The sequence below is a fragment of the Streptopelia decaocto genome (assembly GCF_964273445.1).
Source record: "Streptopelia decaocto genome assembly, chromosome: 5".
NCBI classification, from domain to species: Eukaryota; Metazoa; Chordata; class Aves; order Columbiformes; family Columbidae; genus Streptopelia; species Streptopelia decaocto.
Window position 1 is genome coordinate 41,022,469 of NC_138659.1, and position 19,700 is coordinate 41,042,168.

At 40.1% G+C, this 19,700-nt stretch overlaps 1 protein-coding gene across 1 annotated transcript in view; it reads left to right on the forward strand.

The window, feature by feature from the left end:
• The window catches only part of ANK3 (ankyrin 3), a gene marked incomplete at its 5' end in the record, with an annotated part of 202,701 nt that overhangs the window by 164,285 nt on the left and 18,716 nt on the right, over positions 1–19,700 (forward strand). The window contains 6 exons of the mRNA XM_082052678.1: positions 962–1,043; positions 5,352–13,049; positions 13,683–13,757; positions 14,467–14,598; positions 15,622–15,765; positions 18,081–18,753. Of these exons, the coding sequence (XP_081908804.1) occupies positions 962–1,043; positions 5,352–13,049; positions 13,683–13,757; positions 14,467–14,598; positions 15,622–15,765; positions 18,081–18,753 (8,804 nt within the window). The remainder of the gene's footprint in view (positions 1–961; positions 1,044–5,351; positions 13,050–13,682; positions 13,758–14,466; positions 14,599–15,621; positions 15,766–18,080; positions 18,754–19,700) is intronic.

Here is a 19,700-nt window from a genome sequence, read left to right on the forward strand (position 1 = left end):
ATATCAACGACATCACTTTATCTCCACAGGAGTTGTACCCAGTGAGCTATTATATACACATAACAATAGTTTTCTTTCTAAACAAACCATATTTTTAGCCACATAATCCACTGAGCTGATCTCTGAGGGACTTGATATTTAAGACATCCCACTAGCAGCTACGCCACTGAACACAGCAGCTGATGATGCAATTTATTAGTCAATAGTAGTCTGCTTTCTAATCTGCATCTTTGCATTTTGTGCCTATTAAAAAAATCCCCTCCCATGCCTTTTTTGTCCTTAATGTATTCACTTTAAAGCCAGTGTATATTGTGGTGTATGTGCTTCCAGGATGAATTAATTTGGGGAAAAATATTTCATTGGTCCAAATTGTACTCTTATGAATGTTTTATGTCTGTATCTGTAGTCTTTTGTGTTGATCTCCTGTTTCTAGTCAAAGTTGGTTTATTTTACAGGGAATGAATAATATCACACCATTTCTAGTAGCGTGAAGCAGTTTATCTAATGATAATGGGATAGTATAGTATCGAGATACTTAAAAGCAGGTTCATGAGCTGCATCTGCTGTCTAAGCTCTTCTACCTCAGAAGCAGAGGTGGTGTGAGCAGGAATGAACCCGTGGGGTAATCTCTTAGGGTTGCAGTCCCTTCCTTGCTTGCTCCAGAAGGGTTGTTGTCCGCAGCAGGTTCCTGCCACCTCCAGCAGCCCCGCTCCCTGCTCCGCAGTGCCTGACACCCATTCCATGGCAGACAGGGATGGAGATCCAGCTCTGTCCATTCCCTGACTTCTTGCCCAAATTTGGCTTTAGCATGCCTTCCTGATGCCAAACGCAGGCATCCTTTCTCCCTTGGGGGGATGTGTACCGCAAAATGACGCCCATCGTGCTGAGGTTTGATGAATGTTCTGTTCAAATGGGGAACTGCGATGCTAAAGGCACTATACAGTTTTATGTTTTCTTGCAGACGGAGAAAGCTGACCGGCGCCAGAACTTTGTCTCCCTTGCTTTACGTAAGCGCTACAGCTATCTGACTGAGCCTGGAATGAGTGAGTTGCTCTTACCAAAGTACTAAACCATATATACGTGATTTTTCATAAGAAGAGACATTTTTTCTATAAACGTTGTATTTGGTGTCACTCTGGGGGGAAAAAAAAAAAAAAAAAAATAGATTAAAAAACCTGCCTGTCTAAAACAAAACTCCTGGATGGACTGTGAATTGTGTTGTGAGAGCTTGAAGAGTCCTGACTGGCAAATGACGTGTTAAGTAAAAATATAATAGTTTTAAAATACGCCGTGTAGCTTCAGAGTCGTGGGATTGCAAATTGCTTTCAAATAGAGCCTGTTCCTCTTCCCTTTGAAAGAATAGAGAGAGCTGCTGTAGAAGGAAATGTTATGCAAAGGTTCGCAAGGCTGGAGAATGCCTTTCAGATAAGCGCTTAAATGTTTTAGATGCTTAGCCAAAATGAACTCTCTCATATTTTATATTTTCCCTCTTCTTTCTTCTTCCCTGTCCTTTTTCCTCTGTTCCCTGCAGATGCTTTTTATTCCCTGGCACCACACATTGCTTCTTCTTAAACTTATGTTCCCCTTGACCAGACCTGTGGCATTCCTTTCCTTCCCTGTTAAATTCAATAATGTATTTGGCTTAGCTCTTCTTCCCTCACCTCTCCTGAGGTTGACTGCTATTGTTCCCCATTCCCAGGCTTTTTCTTGCCATTTTTTTTACCTTGTGACTTCTCAGTTGCTACCCTGCAATAGACCCTTTGATATAATTCCATAAAATCCATAGACAGACTTCATCGGGTCTTGGGAGTTCCCACTGGATGGCTGCTGTTTAATTATCCTATAAGATCTGTGGCTTCTTTGGATCAGATTTGCTCCAGAATATATTACACTTCTCAGGCCTGGAAGAAGACTTCAAGCATATAACATCTGAAGAAGCTATCAGATCTGCTGAGACATCTTGATGGACTGTTAAGGTATTGTCAAAGGCTTGATGGGAACTGAGAGGGAAAAGGAAGTTGCTTGAAAGTAGTTTGTGTATGTTGCTTACAATTAGTTTTTCAGGCTTCACCTAAAAAAAAGAAAGAAAAAAAAATAGTAGCCATATTTATTCACCAAAGGTCCATCAAGACTCATTTTCAAAAAGCTGGAAGGGAAAAAAACTTAAACCCACTTGAGCTGTACTCAAAAAAGAGGTGTGTTAATGCAGTAGAAGCTCCTGACAATTCTTTAACTATCCTATCCCTTTTGGTAGGGTTACTACTTAAGGCTGTGAGCTACCCAAAAAAGGGTATGCAAAAACGATTGTGTTTGCCAGGAAAGGTTGTAGACTGGGGTTTGGCCATCAGCCTGAGCACCACCTCCTATGCACACGTAGCATGTAGTCAGCAACTGCCAGTACCCACCTGCACCATGCTGGTGAGGGAATGACATGGTCTCGGAGGTGCAGCTCCTCCAGAGAGCACAGGCTGCCCAGCATGGAGCCAGGGCTGCTGCTGTGGCTGCTTCACACCACAGGGTGTTTGCTCCAGTGATCGGATCTGAGTGAGGAACCTCTACCTGTATCCAGTGAATTTAATGACACAGCTCCTGCAGCTTTGGTAGCAGCAGGTGTTGTTCTTTTTACTCACACAAACCCCTTTGTGCACGTGCACACGTACAGGTTTTTTTTCCCCTGTGGCCCTGCCAGTGCTGGTGCAGGAGAGGGAGGCAGATGGGATATTTCCCAGCCTCCCTGTCCCTCCTCCTCCTCAGGGAATGGGACCAAAGGGCCCTGTTGCTCTTCCCAGCAGTGATGTCCCCACTGATGGGCAGTGCTGCTGTGGGCTGAAGCTGCTCAGTCCTGGCTGTTTTGTTGCAGCTGAAGAGGACAAGGCTGAGCTTTAGGCTTCACTCAGCACTTTCAGTTACCTCTGCAGGCAAGGAAGTGCACAGTTCTGTGCACAGAAGGTAATAACTAACAACAGTTTTCTGCTAAAATCTTGGATGCAGAATGATGGAAACCATTAAGGCCAAGAGTATCCAGTAGCCAAAAAGGGCTGTTATTTAAAACCACTCTTTAAAATATTATCCCATTCTAAAGTCTTGGATGGTTGTGGGGATTTCTTTGTTATTTCAAAGTAGTAAAATTGCCCAGTTCCCTGCTGTTTGAATTATGTCATAATTGCACACACTGGTAAATTACTCAGTTTTCTTTGTACTAGTTCTTCTTCTCAGCTGCAATAAAGACCACAGAAAAAGCACCTTAAATGTGTCTGAACCTGTGATTTAACAGGAGAAAGAGCAGTTAAGAGGGGAGCCTGTTGGTCTGATTGCCTCCCTAGCCAGTGGTGATAGACGGGCTCATCACAGCGCAGCGTGGTCCTTCTAAAGGCATTTCCAGACACAAACTGCTGAATGAGTTGTTTTACTGCTAGTGCTTTTCAGAATGATTTGGGGGTTTGTTTCTTGAACTTGGGACTGTATGAACTTTTGGTGAATCTTAGCAGATGCTGCTAATATATCTTCACAATAAATTCTAGCTCATTTAATGAAATACACTATGTTTTCTTTGAGGGGATAAAGGAAGTATGTTTGCACTTTAAAAATAAAATTGCAAGGAAAAATGGAAGTTTCTTGACATAGGCTGTGCCAGTCAGGCCTAGTATTCAAGCTCTCTTCAACCTAAATGTTCTCATATGGCAATATCACCAGCCATCCACATCGACTTCTGGCTTTGATTGGCTTCTATAGGACTAGCACATGTCTCCCTGCAGGATATGGACCTGTGGTACACTGAATATTCACTATTCTATAAGAGTGCATGTGCTTTAACTGTTTAGTGTTAGCCTTGCTAAGCTTCTTTCACTGTAAGGTACCATCTGTCTATAAGACAGATCAAGCAGGTTTGACAAATTATTAGTGTAATTTCAGAGAAAGGTGTGTTGAAATAAGTTGTTTGGATATTTTAGCTCTATTTCTAACCCTAAAGAAAAAAAAAAGCCCTCTAGGTTCCTTCCAATGTCAACTCTGAATGTTATTGCTCTATCAGAGGATATGTATGCTAATAATGGGGTTCCCAGAAACACTGTCTTCTGGCATGAGTACCTCCTGTGATGCAAAACGCGGTGGATGATGATTTTGTTGAAATGCCTATGAATAACCTGAATGTTCTGGGGAATGATAACAGTTAACAGGTTTGTACTTGCCAGGAAGTTTTTGCATAATATATTGTTCTTTGACTGTTTTTCTAATGTTACCTTTTGAGAAATGTAAAGTTGAACAGGTCTGTCTTTGAGCTGATACAAGAAATCTCCTCAAAAGGTACCAAGACACTACATCTTGTAGAAAAAGTGTACTCTTCTTTTAATGGCCTCTTGTGAAATGATTTTGTAAGGTTTATATATTTGTGCTAAATACAAGTTATTAATCTGTGTGCTCGTTTTGACATGATATATTGTGCATGAATAAAAATTGATTCAGTTGCTTTGCTTGCTCACGTTTATCATATATCATATTTTCTGTATTTCATGTATGACATATGCTTCTTAAAATCATTTCATGTAAAGTTTTGCTTTAGTTTTTACCAAACAAAAGGAATATCGCATGAGAAAAAAATGCAAAAGTTCCTTTCTTTTCTTTCTTTTAATTATTTTTTAAATATTGACTCAGAAAAGCTCTTGCTCTTATTGGCTTTGTGAGTGTGAAGCATATCCGAATTGTGCATGGGAGATAGAGATTTTAGTTTATTCCAGTTGCTTCACAGTTTGCACATCAATTGCCTGTCACTTAAAGGAATTTTGGATTGTGCATGAAATAATTCTGAGTGATTTAAAAAAATAGGTATATAATGTCGTTTTACACAAGTTTATACTTTGCATAGGTTCAATATCTGAACAGAACAACAACAACAACAGAAATTATTAAAAGGAAAATTCTAATAGATGCACAAAGCAGAGACATACCTAAACAGGCAAAATAGAACTGATACAAATATTTCAGAAGTAGCACATCAGAAAGTCAATAGGAAGTAAGAGAAGAAGTTTTGATGTGATTTTATTTTTACCTTATGGGTTCCTTCTTTGTGTTTTCTGTTCTTCATTGTTTGCAGATTTGTTTGCTGTGTGCTTTCTGTCTTTCATTTCATGTTGCTTTTTGGTTTGGACCAGTCATCAGTGTATGGCTCATTCCTATTTTTTTCTTTCCTTTTTAAATCTTCTTTTGCCTCCTTCACCCTAACTCATGCAAACAATTATACTTGCTTTTTGTAATATTACAACGTTTACTGACCAATTTTCTTCTCTGGTCTCTCTGTTTTTCAACCATTTTTGTTGATTTTATGTTTGATTTTAATTTAACATTTTAAGAAACAGTTGAACGGAGTGCGGGAGCAACAAGATCCCTACCTGCTACTTACTCTTACAAGCCATTCTTTTCACCACGGCCCTATCAGTCATGGACAACAGCTCCAATTACTGTGCCTGGGCAAGCCAAATCAGGCTTCACTTCCTTATCAAGCTCTTCCTCTAACACTCCTACAGCTTCCCCATTAAAATCAATATGGTCTGTTTCTTCTACTTCTCCAATCAAATCCACGTTAGGAGCTTCTACCACATCTTCGGTTAAATCTGTTAGTGATGTAGCATCTCCAATTAGATCATTTCGGACAATCTCTTCACCAATAAAAACTGTGGTATCACAGCCTCCCTACAATATGCAGGTTACTTCAGGCTCTTTCGTCAGAGCTCCCGCAGTCACAGAAGCTGCTGGTCTAAAAGGGCTGGCATCCACCACCACATTCCCCTCTCGGACATCTCCAGTGACTACAGCAGGGTCTCTCTTGGAGAGATCGTCCATAACCATGACGCCTCCAGCATCTCCCAAATCCAACATTAACATGTACTCTTCAAGTTTACCACTTAAATCGGTCATCACATCAGCATCTTCACTTCTATCGTCCCCTCTAAAGTCAGTGGTGTCACCTGCTAAGTCAGCAGTTGATGCTGCTGTTTCATCCTCTAAAGTTATGATGGCCTCGTCTCTCTCGTCGCCAGCAAAACATGTAGCTGGGCACACAGATGTACCGTTGCTTAATGGATCTGTGTCACCTCTCAAATACCCACCTTCTGCCAACTTACTAAATGGATCCAAAGCTGCAGCTGTTCTTCAAGACAAGATCACTGCAGCTGCACACTCTGCAAGTTGTGCTGCTAACACAGTTGCTGACACGGCTGAGAGAGTGTTTTCAACAGCTACAACAAAGTCATTTTCTCCACTCAGGTCATTTGTGTCTTCAGCACCCTCAGCTTTCCAGTCAATAAGAACTCCTCCCGCAGGTGCTTTGTACACAGCCCTTGGGTCAATATCTGCAACTACCTCATCAGTAACTTCATCAACAATAACAGTGCCAGTATATTCTGTAGTCAATGTTTTGTCCGAACCAGCATTAAAGAAGCTCCCAGAGTCGTCTTCACTCACAAAATCAGCTGCTGCATTACTGTCACCTATTAAAACATTGACTACAGAGGCACGCACACAGCCTCCCTTTAATCGAACTTCATCTCCAGTAAAATCATCCTTGTTTTTAGCACCCTCTGCTCTCAAATTGTCCACACCATCTTCTTTATCCTCCAGTCAGGAGATACTGAAAGATGTTGCTGAAATGAAAGAGGACCTAATAAGAATGACTGCAATATTGCAGACAGATGTCGCAGAGGACAAACCGTTCCAAACTGAGATACCGAAAGAGGGTAGAATTGATGATGAAGAGCCCTTTAAAATTGTTGAGAAAGTAAAAGAGGACTTAGTAAAAGTTAGTGAGATTCTGAAAAAAGATGTGTGTTTAGAAAGTAAAGGGTCGGCTAAAGTATCCAAAAGTGATCAAGGACACCTGTCTGAGGATGACTGGGTAGAGTTCAGTACAGAGGAGATTGATGAAGCGAGACAGCAAGCGTTGACAAGCCCTCCTATATCTGTTCCAGAAAAGGTCCAAATTAAAACCAAAACCGTGTCGGAAAAGGATTATAACTTGTCAAAAGTTATCGATTACTTAGCAAATGATATCGGTAGCAGTTCATTAACAAACATAAAGTACAAGTTTGAAGAGGGGAAAAAAGAAGGTGAAGAGAGACAAAAGCGCATTTTAAAACCAGCTATTGCTTTGCAGGAACATAAACTTAAAATGCCTCCAGCCTCCATGAGGCCATCAACATCAGAAAAGGAGTTGTGTAAAATTGCAGATTCCTTTTTTGGAACAGATACTATTTTAGAGTCTCCAGATGACTTTTCTCAACATGATCAAGATAAAAGTCCCTTATCTGACAGTGGCTTTGAAACAAGAAGCGAAAAGACACCTTCTGCCCCTCAAAGCGCTGAAAGCACAGGGCCAAAACCACTTTTCCATGATGTACCCATCCCTCCCGTCATTACAGAAACAAGAACTGAAGTAGTTCATGTTATCCGCAGCTACGAACCATCATCCGAAGAAATTCCAGAGCAGAAAGCAGAGGAGCTCCCGGCCTCAAAACCTGCCCCTACATTTATGGAGCTGGAGCAAAAACCAGCTGGATCTATTAAAGAGAAGGTTAAAGCTTTTCAAATGAAAGCAAGCAGCAGTGAAGAAGATGACCACAAGTGTGTGCTTAGTAAGGGTGTCCGAGTAAAAGAAGAAACTCATATCACTACGACAACTAGGATGGTTTATCATAAACCTCCATGCACTGAAAGCACATCTGAAAGAATTGAGGAAACAATGTCTGTTCATGACATAATGAAAGCCTTTCAGTCTGGACGTGACCCTTCCAAAGAACTGGCAGGTCTGTTTGAACACAAATCATCACTAACATCCGATGTTAGCAAGTCTACTGAAACTTCACCACAACATGCAGAGAAGGACAGCAAAATGAAACCCAAACTGGAGCGAATAATAGAGGTCCATATTGAAAAAGGTAATCAGGCTGAACCTACTGAAGTCATTATTAGAGAAACAAAAAAGCATCCAGAAAAAGAAATGTATGTATATCAGAAAGACTTGCCTCGGGGAGATACTAACTTAAAAGAGTTGGAAAAACATGATGCTTTTCCTTGTTCAGACGAACAAGGTCAGCAAGAAGAAGAAGAGCTCACGGCTGAAGAGTCACTTCCTTCCTATCTGGAATCCTCTAGAGTTAACACTCCTGTGTCCCAGGAAGAAGACAGTCGCCCTAGTTCTGCTCAACTCATGTCTGATGACTCTTACAAAACACTGAAGCTTTTGAGTCAGCACTCAATAGAATACCATGATGATGAGTTGTCAGAACTAAGAGGGGAGTCTTACAGGTTTGCTGAGAAAATGCTTCTTTCAGAAAAGCTAGATGTGTCTCATTCTGATACTGAGGAGTCAGTTACTGACCATGCTCTACCCCTTAGTGCAGAGTTACAGGGGTCCGATAAGCGATGCAGAGAAAAAGTAGCTACTGCCCCCAAAAAAGAGATTCTCTCCAAAATCTATAAAGATGTATCTGAAAATGGTGTGGGTAAAATGTCTAAAGATGATAATTATGATAAAGTGACAGTGTTACACTACACTGGAGATGTTAGCAGTCCAAAACATGCCATGTGGATGCGCTTTACTGAGGACAGATTAGACAGAGGTAGAGAAAAGTTGATATATGAAGACAGGGTGGACAGGACTGTTAAAGAGGCAGAAGAAAAACTGACTGAAGTATCACAGTTTTTTCGGGATAAAACAGAGAAGTTGAATGATGAGCTACAGTCTCCAGAGAAAAAACAGCATAAGAAAAATGGCAAAGAAATACATTCTAGCCAGAGCTCTGCCAGCAGCAGCCCTGAGAAAGTTCTGCTCCCTGAGTTGCCATCATCTGGTGATGAATGGAGTAAGATGAAGCAGTACGCACGTGATGGGAAATGCTTTCCCAAGGTGGATGAAAGAAAAGCGTCCAGTTTGCCTAGCAGTCCTGAAAAAAGGATATCTGTGCAACCTGCAGAGGACTCTAAACAAACTATGGAACACAAAGCAAGTGCTCAGCAGACTGGAGTACCTGAGGTTTCTCAGGCTGGATTTCAGCTGAAGCAATCAAAGCTCAGTTCTATCAGGCTTAAATTTGAACAAAGTATAAGTCCAAGGAGTAAGGATGTAACTCAAGAAGAAAAAAAGCTGGATGGTCAGTCCAAAATTCCAGTAAAGAAATTGCAAGAAAGCAAGTTACCAGTGTATCAGTTTTATTCCAGAGAGAAACATGCAAAGCAAGTAGAGCTCATTGATGGGAGCATAGCTTTACAGAAAGAGGTGAAAATACAGGAAGATTTTGTTCCAGGTAAAGGGAAAGCTACTGAAGACTTCCATGCTTCAGACACTCAAAACCAAAGAACTGAGATGAGTAAAGGCGTTCCAGAACACTTTTCAGAACCACAAGTAAAAGACCTGGCATATGGCTCAGACTCAACAACAAAGGGACACTGGGACAAAAAAATCTATAGGACATGGGAAAGTCCTGGAACTTCTAACCATAAAACACAAAAAGAAAAGCTTTCACATGTGCTGGTTCCAGATACAGTAAAAGAAAACCACGTTGATCATGCTGAAGCTAAAACTGACAAAAAAAGTGAATTTATCACTGTGACAGAGCACAAATTGGCAGCAAATGGAATTCATTCAGAAGAAGTGAAGGAACTGACTGTAAAATCTCCCTCAAAAAGGGTTTTATACAGAGAATTTGTTGTCAGGGAGGGGGAACGTAATGGTGAAGTGGCTGATAAAATATCCAAAAGGAAAGAAGAAATTGCTGTGTCCCATATTCCAGTCAGAATTGCTGAGGAGAAGAAAGCCATGCTTGATGGTGTCTATGAACTTTCAGCTAAAGTATCCCAGTCAGCTGTGATTAAGCAGAAAGTTGAGAGGCAGATTGATTATGTGGAAGATGAAAAAAGAAAGCATTCAGAAATCAAAAAAGTTAGCAAGCAGCAGAGCTCAATAGGTCTAAGTCCTCCTGTTGAGGAAACTGAAATATCCCCTAGCAAATCACCAGACTCTTTAGAATGTAGTCCAGGAAAGGAATTTCCTTCGAGTGATTTAGTTGACCCTGGTGCCATTGATTACTTGGATAAAGTTGCGCCACTAGTAAGCACTGAGGGAGTAAAAGAAATCAAGACCTTACCTGTTTATGTCAGTTTTGTTCAAGTAGGAAAGCAATACGAGAAAGAAGTGCAACAAGGAAATATTAAAAAAATTGTCAGTCAGGAGAGTAAGACAGTGCAAGAGACGAGGGGGACGTTTTACACAGCTAGACAGCAAAAACAACCTCCTTCTCCACAAGGTAGTCCAGAAGATGACACACTAGAACAAGTGTCCTTTATAGATAGCTCTGGTAAAAGCCCTTTAACACCAGAAACACCGAGTTCAGAGGAAGTGAGTTATGAGTTTACATCTAAAACACCCGACTCACTAATAGCTTATATCCCAGGTAAACCCAGTCCTATACCTGAAGTATCTGAGGAGTCAGAGGAGGAAGCAGAGGCTAAGTCAACATCTGTAAAACAGGCAGAAGTTGAGGAACCACAGGTTGACAAAGCATTGCCTAATCATATAAATAAGGACTCTAACAAAAGACCCAAAGGTAACCGAGTTGCCTACATTGAATTCCCTCCTCCTCCACCACTGGATGCAGATCAAGGCGAGTCAGAAAAGAAGCCTCATTATTCCACTGAGGGTGAAATGGAGATGACAGAAGTGAACTTGCAAGACGAACATGACAAATGCCAACTTGCTGAACCTGTCATAAGAGTACAGCCACCGTCTCCTGTGCCACCGGGAGCAGATGTCAGTGACTCCAGTGATGACGAATCTCTCTATCAGCCTCTTCCACTTAAAAAGTATACATTCAAACTGAAAGAACTGGAAGATGACCAGAAAGAAACCTCAAAACAGAAAGCCCCTGAAAAGATTGAGAAACAGAAAGAGTTAGGACATCCCGCTTCTGGGAAGCCTAATGAGTTTGACGTTGGGCTTGATTCACCCCAGAATGATGTAGTGCAAAATGGGAATAACAATGACCAGTCTGTCACAGAGTGTTCCATAGCAACCACTGCAGAATTCTCCCATGATACTGATGCAACAGAGATTGACTCTCTTGACGGTTATGATTTGCAAGATGAAGATGATGGTTTAACTGAGAGTGATTCTAAACTTGCAGGTCCAGCAGTTGAAACCAAAAAGGATGTATGGACTACAGAAGGCATTCTAAAGCAAACCGATCGCAGCTTTAGCCAGAGTAAGCTTGAAGTCATTGAGGAGGAAGGCAAGGTAGGCCCTGAAGAAGACAAGGCAGCTTCAAAGGGTCCAGCTTCTGAAAAAGCCAGAGATAAGAGCGAACAAAAGTCAGGGGCACAGTTTTTCAGTTTGGAAGGCAGACACCCTGACAGGACTGTATTTCCTGATTCGTATTTCAGTTACAAAGTAGATGAAGAATTTGCAACACCTTTCAAAACGGTGGCCACCAAGAGTCTAGATTTTGATCCGTGGTCCACTAACCGAGGTGACGATGAAGTGTTTGAGACTAAATCAAGGGATGATGAGGCTAAGCCATTTGGTCTGGCAGTGGAAGACAGATCTCAAGCAACAACACCTGACACAACTCCAGCCAGAACTCCAACAGATGAAAGTACGCCAACTAGCGAGCCCAACCCCTTCCCATTTCATGAAGGGAAGATGTTTGAGATGACTCGCAGTGGTGCAATTGACATGAGCAAGAGGGATTTTGTTGAAGAAAGACTCCAATTTTTTCAGATTGGTGAGCATACTTCTGAAGGGAAGTCAGGGGACAAGGGGGAAGGGGATAAAAGTACAGTCACTGCCATCACACAGCCACAGGCAGGGGACAACACTGTAGAAACAAACCTAGAGAGACCAGTAGAAACAACAGCAGTTGAACATAAGCCCATCATCCAGGCCAGTGGAGATTGCATGGAACAAACCCTTGGTAGTAACTCACTGGAAAAATCATCGGCAGCGGTAAATGCTTCTAAAGTTGATCCCAAATTGCGCACACCAATTAAAATGGGAATTTCTGCTTCCACCATGACTCTGAAGAAAGATGGCCCTGGAGAAGTGACAGATAAGATAGAAGCTGTGATGCCAAGTGGTCAGGGATTAGAAAATGAAACTGTATCAGTGACTGAGAGTTCAGCTTCTAGCCAGACAAGCTGTAGGCAAACAGAAAACAGTGATTTTCCAAAAGATAATTTTAATAACAACAACAATTTGGATTCATCTGCTGTCCCTACAGATGATGTTACCTGTAATGTAGAGCTAAAAGAACATTTGGAACCAAAATGTTCCCTCCAGAAAATTAATCAAGTGAAAAGCACTTCAGGAAAAGGTACAGGGACAACACAAGGACACAGAGTAAGAGATAAGCAAAAACCACACGGAGAGCAGCAAAAGTCAACAGAGTCGGTAGGGGCTAGAGGAAAATCAAAGCTTCCCGTAAAGGCCAGCTCAGTAAAAGAAGTCTTTTCACAAAATAATCTCCAAAGTAACACAGGGAGCAAAGTGAGAGGGGCTAGTAAGCCTGACAAAGCAAAACAAAAGAATTCTTCTCCCTGTCTAGAAGCAAGGTCTAGGATTCCTGTAAAAAATACACATAGGAGTAATCTAGCTAGAAGAACTCCAACCCTGCCAAGACAAGAGCAGGTAGAGAAAGAAAAACCAAAACAGCCTCCTTCTAAATTACCAGTCAAGGTAAGATCTACCTCCGTCACCATGACAACAGTTAAAGTAAGGAAAAATCAGCTTAGGGAGGTATGTAAACATTCAATTGAATATTTTAAGGGAATTAGTGGTGAGACTTTAAAGCTTGTGGATCGTCTATCTGATGAAGAGAAAAAGATGCAGTCAGAGGTCTCTGATGATGAAGAAGACAGTACATCAAGGAACACATCCATATCAGAAGCTACTCAAGTTTACCAGCCTTCCATTACATCGAAGTCTACTAGAGACATGAAAACAGAGGCAGCATCTATAAAATCAAAGAGTGAAAAGGCCGACAGTGAGAGGAGGAGGAGTAAGAGGACTGGTGAGAATGAAGGCAGTCAGGTTTCTGGAGCTCTCATGGCTCACCTCGTGGAGATCAAGCCTAGTTTGTAAAACTTTCAACTTGTTGATCCTAGTGCATGAACTGTTGTGATTGCCTGTGGAGTGACTTAACTGTAGTTTTCATTCTGTCATTGTCATCTGTACGTGCTGTCTTATACTCTTCTTTCTTCCTTTAAACAAATCCTGTACTGTAGAAAGCTAGTGAAGCATGCCGAAGATATTCATGTAACTCAAAATTTGATGTAACTCAGAAATTGAAAAATTTCTTTTGTGACAGCAAATTTATTCTGTCAAAGTAGAGAAAATAGATGTTAATCTGGTCTTGGTGGCTTCCACCAGTAATTGAACAACTTGTGTACAGTCTAACAGCTAGATTGTCAGCATGTTTGGTTTCATTACACGACATCATGTAGTTTGACATTTGGCTTCACACAGGTCAAAGTATAAAAGCTGTGAAAAAAAATTGCTTTGTAGGTTATTAGGACACACAACCATTCCAGTAAATGATATAAGCACCGGCAACTTAGTCAAAGCTATTACTTATAATAAACTATTGTCCGGTATTGTGGTTTTTTGTGCAAATCCTTTTTAATCGAGAAATTGTAAATCACAGGTCCACAGAGTCCATGTGAACGGACAGATATAAGGATGGCAATTGTAGCCGATCACCTAGGACTTAGCTGGACAGGTAAGCTTTTCTGCTTTAATATTGAAATTAGTCTGTCGCTGTTACATTTTTAGGTAGTCTTCTACCAAAAGCCACAGTAAAGCCACATTAGACTCTCCTGAATTAACAGTGAGCCCAGCCTTCCAAAATATGCAACATGTTGCTAAGCAAAGGTGCCTGATAGGAAATATCTGAGAGGAGTTATCCTGTGGTTTTACAATAAATCAAATACAAACTCATAGCAAAAATAGCTAAAATGGTTCTCAAGAGGTTCCCCCAAGGACCTGAGAGGATCCATCTGCTCTCTGGACAGCAGCTTCCCCAAAGCCAGGGAGGTTGCAGGGGGGGCATTGCCTGACTGTGTGAAGGAGTAACAGTCACCAGAAAAAAAACAGGTTTTCTAAATTAGCGGTGATGGGGTAGTCTCTACGGAGCTGTTCTTCACCATGTTTAAGAGGCTTACTGGGTATAAATATGATAATAGCTTGCAGAGATAGGATTAAAATTCAAAATTATGTCTGTCTTAAGAAATTAAAGTATGACCATAGAATGCCATGTTCATCGTTATCTGTAAAGTTACCCATTTGTGTCGGGTAGTTTTGTTGCTATCTGTGTGATCTAAGAAAGGTGATATTTTTAAGCCTAGCAGGATGACTGAGAAATTTGTGCTTTGTTTGCTGGTTTTGTTGTTGTTTTCTTTTCTTGCTTTTTTGTTTGTTTGTTTTTATAGAACTGGCAAGAGAATTGAATTTTTCTGTGGATGAAATAAATCAAATCCGAGTAGAAAACCCAAATTCTCTTATTGCTCAAAGCTTCATGTTATTAAAAAAATGGGTTACCAGAGATGGGAAAAATGCTACAAGTAAGTTCAAGTAGTTACTTTTGTTGTTTAGAAGTTATAGCCCATTTAATCTGTTGCCTGCTCTAAACAGCTTGAATTGAAGAAAACTTTACTTATGTCTATTGCAAACCACTGATGGGAAAAAAAAGTTTGTTATATTTTTACCAGAAATATGTTGTGTTTATTCAGGATATATGCAGAAGGAAATAATCTGTTGTCCACATCCATAACTGATGCTACAAGTAATTAACTTAAATTCTGGTAAGGAAAATATTAGGGAAAACTTTTGAATAGCAAGGAATATGAAAAAGGGAAATAAGCTGCCTGGCAAAGTTAGGTAGTGTCAGAGTATTACGGGTCTAAAGTCTAAACCTCTTTCTGTGAGGAGTGATGGAGACACCGATTCTGTGCTGATTCTGCTGGTTTTATCTGCACACTTCACTTGAATTGTTCAAATTGAGAGAGAGGTTTTGATTTTTGCATTAAGTCAATGGTGATCATTAACATTCTCTAATCCATACACTCCTACACAGTATTTGAGTTTACTTTGATCTGTTTCATCATTAAAGTCATTTCTAGTATTACTGTATTCTCACAGCAAGATTACTGTAAATGAGATTTCACGATGTACTGTATGAATAACCTTACGTGTGTTATTACCTGCATGGCTACCTATTCTGTTGTTCCTCAAAACAGAATGGTTTTATGCTCCAGAATCCTTTTATGCTCCAGTAAAAGGATATTTTGTTTCAGTAGTAAGTAAATATGTTTTTTAAGAACCTTCTGATCTTATTGCCTGTGCCTTTTGTGTTGTAATATAAATATACTTGGGGGGGCAGGGAAGACTCTCAATAGATATATATCTTGAATAAGTAGGAAGCAGAATGGCAACTAGACAAATGATGGGGTTTGCTAGAACCAAAGGTATTGGGACAGAAACACATGCCAGCAATTTATAATTAATGCAATGTGTAACCGAGAAAGATGATTACACAGTTCTGCGATGCTGAACTTTTTTTCTGACATGTCTTATTTGTTTTTCAGCTGATGCCTTAACTTCTGTATTGACAAAAATCAATCGAATAGATATCGTGACCCTGTTGGAAGGACCAATATTTGATTATGGAAATATTTCAGGCACCAGAAGTTTTGCAGATGAAAATAACGTTTTTCATGATCCCGTTGATGGTAATTGAATACCATGGTCATATTTAGTTCAGTGACACGTCCAGTAGTATAATAATGTTGTATAAACTAGACTTTAAAAGAGACAGTAAGTTCTATAGAAGTAATTATTTTTAATGTGGAGGCCTTTTCTCTCTTAAAGCATTTTCATGGTACAATATGTGAGTTGCAAAGAATAAGCCCAGGATCCCACAAACCAATGCCTGAGTAACCTTGTTCCCACCAGCCTCGGTGTCAGTTGACAAGACCTGAATGTTTTACTCCTGCAATCGTTCTGCTTGGAGGCTTTCCCATGTGTTTTTTCTTTTTAATGTACTTGGTATTGCACACTTTCTAAATTACCTAGAAATATATATATTGTTTGGTTTCCTGTCTAGTTAAGCAACAGTAAGAATTCTTTGGGAAAAAAAAAAAAAAGGGAGGAAAAAAAGTATTTACTAATTGCATAGAGTAAGCTAACATGCGATTTACTACCAAGCCTCTTCGAGACAAGTGAATGTCAATTGCTTTATGATTTTCAGTTGCAGCATTTCTGCAATAGTAATAGACAAGTAAGAAAATGTTTTATTAGTGCATGAGAGAAAATCTTTTTCATTCTACTACTGGTAAAATTGTGTAATAATTTTCACATGGAAGCTGTACCAACTGAAAACAGAATTGTGCAGGTTAATTTTGAGCCAGATTAAAAGGACAAATGAAGTTCTGCTTGGAAAACAGAATTGCCATAGGTATACTTATTATTTATCAGTATGTTGAAGATGCTAAACGTTTTTTCTTCTTTTAAAAGTTACTTAACAGGTACTGGGTTGCTACATTCTTTATTTTGATTTTTTTGTCACATGTATTATAAATAGCTCCTTAAGTAAGATTTTTCTTTTGTAAGTAACGTTTTCTTTGCTTTTTGTAATTCATTCAAGTATGTATTGGGCTTTCTCTGTATTTTAGTAAGACTTTTTTTTCTTCAGAGCATATAAGCTCAGTGTACCTCCATTATTGAGCAGCATTGCTGGTCATTGAATCATTGCATTGCAGAAATAACTTTCTGTCGACATTTTGAGAAAGTTGCTCTTGAAATGTTGATTGCACCTTTTAATAGTAGCATCAATGTTTTATGATAAAAAATGCTTCTCTGCAGTTGCTTTCTGTCTCTCCTCCTCTCTGAACCTTCCTCAAGCTTCTTTTCCTCACCAAGACCAGACCACCTTTGCCTTTCTCTCAGCTGATTCAGGAAAGAAAAAACCCAGACCCTGCTAATGCAGCACCCTTTGCAGGCAGCGCAACGCCCAGTAAACCCCACAGCATGTATTCTTTCCTTTCATAGGTTACCCAACCTGCTATTAGCTGGAAAGCGAACTTCAGATTTTGTTGTCATGTTTATGTTTATATTCAGTTTAATCATTTTGTATGTTTTTTCCCATGTTTTCATCATTTTTTCTTTTCTCTTTCTATTTGATCAGTGTATCTGATTGTACCCATGTCACCAAGATCGCATCACTCTCCAAGATCACCAAGATCTCCTTACTCACCACAGTCCTCTCACCTGAATAGCTTAACTGTACCTGAAATATTCATATAGTTCTCCCTCGTTGTGTTTATGTCCTCTTATCCCTTTGTTAACTTCCTTTTTTAGTTTTTTATCCTGCTGTGTATTTAGATCAACTGTTCTTCAGTATCCTCATTAGGATCCATTTCTGTTTCTCATTCTTTAACTATTCAATTCTCATGGCTCTATGGTTAAACTGAAGATATTTATTAGTAGCATTGTATTGCTGGTATTGTATTTTTTAATGAAAGCATATTTAAAATGTGGACCTGTTTTAGAAATAATACCTAATGACAAAAAAGTGGCTGTCCAATTTTATGATCTACTTCTGTCTTGAAAATCTATTTATTAAACTTCCAAATTTAAAAACATAAAAACTGGGAAAGAAAGATTTACATAACATGGCTGGAAGAGATTGTATTGGATATAAAGGGACAACCATCCTTGTCCACATTTGATTTATTGCATGCTCATAAGATGATCTGCTATAGCTTAAATATGTTAAAATGGCTGCAAAACCAATTGCTGAAATCTTTACAGACTATTTAGAAAATAGTCAAAAGTACTGGCTTCACTGTACTATTCACTGGCAGTACTCATTTTTTTGTTCCATCTATTTGGGACAAAGTGAAGAAATCTATCAGAACTGAAGTTGTTGTTATACACCTGCACCTCCTCATACGTTTCATACTTTATGTAACTCATGAATCATTTGACATTTGCTTATTTGCTCCATGCTTTGTCCCAGTCAGTCCAAATGTGCTGTCTTCCTTAGGTTATCCCTCCATTCAAGTGGAACTGGAAACTCCCACTGGGTTGCGCTTCGTGCCGCCCACCCCTTTCCATCAGGACGATTTCTTTAGCGACACCTCTAGCCTAGAGTCACCCCTTAGAACTCCCAGTAGACTGAGTGACGTGTTAGTGACCTCCCAGGGACACGTAGATGGTACAGCAGCAGCACCACCAGTGGTGACTGAAGAAGACACTTCACTGGACGACAGCAAACTTGATTTCTCAGTGCCTAGAGAAGGAACACCTAAAGATATTTCCATAGGCGAGAGCCAGTTGGAGGAAGTGGACCTTAAGGATTTTCCACGGTATCTTGGTAGTTATGGCGGGATATCAAAAGATGCTAAACAAAGGCAGAGTGAAGAGACTAGTAAAACAGGAGTAAGGACTGAACAGCCTGAGAGAGAAAAGTCTGGTACTGATGAGGAGATGACAGAAGAAAAGCTTAAGTCTCTATTTGAGGACATTCAACTGGAAGAAGGAGCTGAGTCTGAGGAGATGACGGAAGAAAGAGTATGGTCAATTCTTAAAGGTGTTCAACAAGCAGAACACGAGATGTCTTCAATTACAGGTTGGCAGACTGACTCGTCAAGTGTCACCGAGCCACTGACATCAGGACGCAGAATAGGTGGTAGCCTGCTAGGTCGCTTGGATGATAGGTGAGCATCTTTGTGTAAGAGTGTGTGTGTATAAAAAACCTTCCCATGCCATTTTCACCTCTGGGAACAGTGCTGAGGCTGCTGTTCTACTATTCTATCAGAGTATATACACATATAGATAGATAGATAGATAGATAGATAGATAGATAGATAGATAGATAGATAGATAGATATGTATTCGAAAGAATAAGTAATAGTTGCCTTCCCTCAGATAGTCATTGCTTTTTCCATAAGCCAATTTTTAAATTGCCATTGTTTGTATAATACTTCAAGCCTACTATGTCATGCTGATTTACTAGACTTTTAAAGAAATGAGGTTACAAGGCATAAGAATGGTGATACCAGGTCCCCTTCTGGTCCCAGACATTGCCTCCCAGCAGTGACTGCAGAGGATGCTCAGGGAAGGAGGAAAGGGGATTGTATACACTGTTTTCCTTCAGTACTTTCCCAGACTCCACTCGCTTTCAGTATAATGACCTGCTGAGATGGGTGCTTTCTGCATAGTTATCCTCAGTGCATTTCTCTTCTGTGAGCTTTTCCAGCCTCCCCTTGGGCCTACTTAAGCTTTCAACATTCACAATATGCATTGTCGTGTTCAGCCTTACTGGTACCCACTGGGTGAAGAGCTCCTGCCTGCCTTTGTTTTGAAGATGGCTCCCTCGATTACTAACTGAAAGAGCCAGCTCTGCATGAGCTGTAAATCAGCAGAGAATGATTATCTGCAGAGTGATCATTTGTCTGTCAGCAGTTTACATCCTTTGCAGCTTTGACTCAGGATGTTTTAAGGTTCCGGATAGCATTAAATATTCTCTTATTGAATCCACTGGGACTGCGGCCGTAGATTTCAGCAAACTGATTGTCTTCCAGAACTGTAACACATCTGATCTACTACCAATGTGATTTCTGTTCTGCTAAGCAAGCATTGTTATTCTGCATTTTATATTGTG